Source organism: Engraulis encrasicolus, chromosome 8 (assembly GCF_034702125.1).
Source record: "Engraulis encrasicolus isolate BLACKSEA-1 chromosome 8, IST_EnEncr_1.0, whole genome shotgun sequence".
In the NCBI taxonomy this organism is placed as follows: domain Eukaryota; kingdom Metazoa; phylum Chordata; class Actinopteri; order Clupeiformes; family Engraulidae; genus Engraulis; species Engraulis encrasicolus.
The window spans coordinates 55,702,587-55,708,586 of record NC_085864.1 but is presented as its reverse complement, the minus strand read 5'-3'; the positions used below and the strand labels follow the sequence as shown (position 1 = coordinate 55,708,586).

The window sequence follows — 6,000 nt, the reverse complement described above, 5'->3', positions numbered from 1 at the left end:
AGAACAGCTTAAGTTGGAGGAGAACTCAAAGACTGGTCTGGTTCTGTTTGCGGCATGTTGCCTGTTATCTGTCTGTTCTGACTGAGATCTTGAATAGGAGAGGGGGGATGTGTAGAGTGAATGTTTAGTACCTCAACTTCCAGGGCTTGCAGTCTGGATGACACCCAGCTGGAGACGACACATTCAGTGATGATGGTAATCGTGATGATGAGTCTGTGCCCTTCAGCTTCAGCTGTGTGAGACTTGAGGAGTGTGAGGTCAGGGCAGAGAGCATATAGGAACAACTCTGCCCTGACAGAGGACACTCCAGCCTGGGAGAGACATCAGAATATAGTTAGACAACCTACACATTGGCACCACACACACACACACACACACACACACACACACACACACACACACACACACACACACACACACACACACACACACACACACACACACACACACACAGACAGACAGACAGACAGACAGACAGACAGACAGACAGACAGACACAGACACACGCACACAAACTTAACATCCAAACTAGACTGACACCTAAACAACACACATACACACACCCACACAGACACAAACTGGTGTAACAAAACTATATCTAGCTGCTAGCTATTTTGAAGGTGTAATATATTTAGGTTCTCACAATTCCCTTACTGATAATATATCCATACCAGTAAAAAAAATATACCAGGAGATGGACTACAAACACGACTGGTTTCTTTTATTCCATTTGACAGACGGCCCACACGTTACACATCTGGGGAATATGAGAGAGCCAAGTGCCACCAGATGGCACTGTTACAATGTAACATGACAATAACAAGAGTCTAGCTCCACACAATAAATGTCAATATCAATCAGTATATTACAGAGGGGAAATGGCAGCTAACTGTAGTGCTTCTGCAAAACAAATTGCTTGATGAGCTGTTCATACTTCTTAACAGTCCCCAAATAGTTTGTTTTGAATACTAACTCCCTCTGAAGACAAAGAAAACAGTTTTGAGCAACTTGAAGATTTATTAATGGTTGTTGCAAGAAAAAAAGTCTGCCATCTTTGCTTGTGTCCTCTTCGCTAGGTCCACATTATAGCAGCTACACTTGCAAATTCTCATTATGAATGTCAGGGCTGTCATTAATAAATATATTGGTTTTCTCACTAAGCAATACTGTATATCATTATGAATGCAGTAGTCTGCAAATATATCAGCTGATCTTATACGTCATTTAAAATGCTCAATGGTGGCAAGGTGGACAAGGCACCTAACCCCACACTGCTCCATGGAAAATGTACGCCCTGTGTGAATGGGAGATTTGAGACATGAGACATTGTCACTGAAAGTAAATATCTCTGTGTGTGTGTGTGTGTGTGTGTGTGTGTGTGTGTGTGTGTGTGTGTGTGTGTGTGTGTGTGTGTGTGTGTGTGTGTGTGTGTGTGTGTGTGTGTGTGTGTGTGTGTGTGTGAGAGAGAGAGAGAGAGAGAGAGAGAAAGTCTTTTGTGCCCATATTTACTATTTTGTTATCTGTTTATCTCCCCATTAATTTTTGTAACCATATGCCATTATGTCAGTGTCTGTGACACTCCTTGTTTCCGATTAAAGAAAAATGAACAAACCCAGACTATCTTTCAACATCAGTATCAAAATGATTTCAATCAGACATATATATGCAATTAAAATGGCAATTAATATTTAACCGATTTACATCACTAATTAAAACTACAACACACGCACACACACAGGCAGACAGACAGACAGACAGACAGACAGACAGACAGACAGACAGACAGACAGACGGATAGACGGATAGACGGATAGATGGATAGATGGATAAATGGATGGATGGATGGATGGATGGATGGATAGATAGATAGATAGATAGATAGATAGATAGATAGACAGACAGACAGACAGACAGACAGACAGACAGACAGACAGACAGACAGACAGACAGACAGACAGACAGACTCACACTGCTGAGGTGGATGATGTGTACACCTAATCGCCCCTTTTGGGGACAATAAAGTTGAAAAGTTGAAGTTGAACTCACTCTGCTGAGGTGGATGATGTGAACACATCAGTCAGCTTCTGGAGGACGTCATCTGGGCTCAGGAGGTCAGTCTGATCCATCTCTGGTGTCTGTATGTACTTCTGCAGGTCAAACCCATCCAGATACTCTGTTGAAGTCTTGAACGTAAACTTCTCAGTCTTCCACTGTCCTGGTAAGAGCATCTCTACAGTCAGAGTTCCAGAGTTCTTGTCAATGTGCTCCACTACAGCATGCTGATTCAACTCATTCAGACAGTAGAACAGGTTGATCCTTCTGTCTGGCTCCCTATGACCTCTGATCTCCTGTTTGACTAACTGAACTGTTTGCTCTGATCTTTGTGATTGGCTTTTGGTCTGTGCCATTAGTTGGTTTAAGAGGTTCTGATTGGGCTCCAGTGAGAGGCCCAGGAGGAAGCGGAGGAAAAGGTCCAGGTGTCCATTCCTACTCTGTAACGCCAGATCCACTGCAGTCTTGTGTAGGTCCTGAAGCGTTGCTGCCCTGAACAGAGCAGAGAGCTCAGAGGCTTGCTGTTGGTCAGACATGTTCCTTTCTCTGCTGATGAAGCAGAGGAACACATATAACGCTGCCAGAAACTCCTGAATACTGAGATGCACAAAGCTGAACACTTTCCCCTGGTACAGTCCAGCCTCCTCTCTGAAGATCTGAGTACACACTCCTGAGTAGACGGATGCTTCTGTGACATCAATGCCACACTCTCTCAGGTCTCCCTCATAGAAGATCAGATTTCCCCTCTCCAGCTGTTGGAAAGCCAGTTTGCCCAGTTTGAAAATCATCTCTTCGTCTCTCTCTTCCAGCTCGGTGTATTTGGTATTTTTAATTCTGACCTGAATGATCAGGAAGTGTGTGTACATCTGAGTGAGAGTCCTTGGCATCTCTACACTCCCTGATCCATCTGATGTTCTCTCTACTACTGTAGCTAAAATCCAGCTGAAGACTGGAATGTGGCACATGATGAAGAGGCTCCTGCATGACTTCAGGTGATCGATGATTCTGCTGGCCAGCCTCTCATCACTGAGCTTCTTCCTGAAGTACTCATCCTTCTGTGGGTCGTTAAATCCCCTTATTTCTGTCACCTGGTTCACACATTCTGGGGGGATCTGGTTGGCTGCTGCTGGTCGGGTGGTGATCCAGAGGAGAGCAAACGGAAGCAGATTGCCCTGGATGAGGTTTGTCAGCAGCACGTCCACTGGGACTGACTTTGTCACATCACAGCAATCTGGGTTGGAACGAAAATCCAGAGGAAGTCGACACTCATCTAGACCATCAAAGATGAACATGACTCTGTGCTCTAAACTTGGTCTTGGTCTCTTCATATCTGAGAAAAAATACTTAATGAGATCAACTAGACTGATGATATTCTCCTTCATCAGGTTCAGCTCTCTGAAAGGAAGTGGAAATATGAAGTCGACATCCTGATTTGATGTTCCTTCTGCCCAATCCAGAATAAACTTTTGAACAGAGACAGTTTTTCCAATGCCAGCCACTCCCTTTGTAAGCACTATTCCAATAGGTTTGACTTGCTTAGCCATGTGATTGACTTCTTTAGATGAAGGCTCGACTTCATTAGATGCCTGACTTACTTTTTCAGATATGTGTTTGATGATGTCACTGCATTTTATTGGCCTGTCTCTCTGCATCTGTCTGAGTGCATGTTCTTCATAGCCCCCCCATCCTCCTCCCCCACCTGCGATGAACTGTGTGGAGCTGACTGACATTCCTTGTGCTGCTTTTCTCCATGATGCCCTCTCTATCTGTCTGACTTCATGTTCTTCATTGACCCCGCATCCTCTTCCATCTGTGATGTAGAGGTCTGTATAGATCTTTCTGAGCAGTGTGGAGCTTCCTTGATGTGAAAGTCCCTCCATCAGACACTTGGACCTCTCCAGCAGGTGGGATTTGTGGGCCTGTTGAATCTCCATACTAAGTGGACCAGAATAGAAAGAGTGTGCAGAAAGAAAAAAAACAAATTATTTATGATGTCATAAAACCTCTCCCACTGTGAGAAAATGGTCTGCTTACTGTATTAGCTTGAGCCTAGCCTACACACCTAATATACTGTATATATAGCCTAATATGCAGACCTACACCTAATATACTGTATATATATAGCCTAATATGCAGACCTACACCTAATATACTGTATATATACGTAGCTTAATATGCAGACCTACACCTAATATACTATAGCCTAATATGCAGACCTACACCTAATATACTGTATATATGCAGACCTACACCTAATATACTATAGCCTAATATGCAGACCTACACCTAATATACTGTATATATAGCCTAATATGCAGACCTACACCTAATATACTGTATATATACTATAGCCTAATATGCAGACCTACACCTAATATACTGTATATATAGCCTAATATGCAGACCTACACCTAATATACTGTATATATAGCCTAATATGCAGACCCAAACCTGATATACTGTATACAGTTAGGGCCAGAAATATTTGGACAGCAACACAATTATCATCCTTTTCCACTCTATACCCCAGTACAATGGATTTGAAATAAAACAAACAAGCTGTGCATTAACTGTAGACTCTCAGCGTTAATGTGAGGGTGTTAAAATCCATATCGCACAAACAGGAATGAAATCGCAACGTTTTTTGTGTGTGTTGCCCACTTTTCAAGGGATCAAAAGTAATTGGACAGTAGGCTTTTCAGCTATTTTCCAGTCAGATGTGTGTTATTCCCTTACTACACCATCACCAAGATGTCAATACAAGCTCTTGGAGTTAATTTGTAGTGTTCCATTTGCATTTCCATATATTTTTACGGAATATCCATGAGATCCAAAGTCCACCTGTCACCATCAGTAATGTAAGCCATCATAAGGTTGAAAAAAATCAAAACAAACCCATTTGAGAGATGGGGAAACATTGAATACGACTAATTCAAGAGTTCAGAATGTTGGAAAAAAAGTAACACCAAATTACCTGGCAGACATGGAAGACAAATGCTATGGATGACAGACAATATTCTGTATCTGGTGAACAAAAACCCATCTCCCAACAGTTGGCCAGATGTAGAACAGTGTCCAGGTGAACGGTGGATACATGTCCAAGGCAACAATCAAGAAAAAGATCAAGAACATTGAGGAACACTTCACCATAGGAAATACAGAGGGTTTACTAAAGGATGTAAATTATTGATTGCATCAGAAATAGCAATACCAGATTTGGCTTTGCCAAACAACGTCTTAAAAAGATTGTATAGGTTTTGAGCTACATCCTATGGACAGAGGAGACAAAAATCATCTTGTACAAGTGTAATGGGAAGAAATAAGGAGTATAGAGAAGGGAAGGAACTGCTCATGATTCAAAGCATACCACCCAATCAGTGAATCATGGTGGTGGTAGTGTCATGGTGTGGGCATGCATATCTGTCAATACTATTTTCCCCTTGTATTTATTGATGATGAGGACTACCGACAAAAGCCACAGGATGAATTCTGAAGATTTTCAGGCTATATTATCATGTCATATTAAACCTAATGGTTCTGAACTCATTGGACAATGCTTCACGGTGCAGATGGACAATGACCCAAAGCTTCATCTGAAAGCCACTAAGTCATTTCTACCCCAAAAAAGTGGAATATTATTCAATGGCCCAGTCAATCACCTCACCTGAGTACGGTTGAGCAAGCATTTCACTTGCTGGAGGCAAAACTGAAGGGAAAATACCGTAAGAATAAGCAGGAACTGAAGACTGTTGCAATAGAGAGCTCACCATAGCATCACCAGAGATAAAACCCAGTGTCTATTGATGTATGTGGATTGCAAATTACAGGCTGTAACTGACTGGAAAGTATTTGCAACCAAATAATTAAAAATTGAAATTTTGATGTATAAATACTAGACTGTCCAATTACTTTTGGTCCCTTAAAAATGGGGTGGCACTGATAGAAAAT

General features: G+C 42.0%; 1 protein-coding gene across 1 annotated transcript; it reads right to left on the bottom strand.

The window, feature by feature from the left end:
* Positions 1-1,919: 1,919 nt before the first annotated feature.
* On the bottom strand, positions 1,920-3,986 carry LOC134454008 (NLR family CARD domain-containing protein 3-like). Its single transcript, XM_063204749.1, has 3 exons — positions 3,781-3,986; positions 3,648-3,690; positions 1,920-3,587 (listed from the first exon to the last, which is right to left on the bottom strand). Exons 1-3 carry the CDS (start codon positions 3,984-3,986, stop codon positions 2,043-2,045), a joined length of 1,794 nt encoding a protein of 597 aa, XP_063060819.1. The 3' UTR covers positions 1,920-2,042.
* Positions 3,987-6,000: the final 2,014 nt, after the last annotated feature.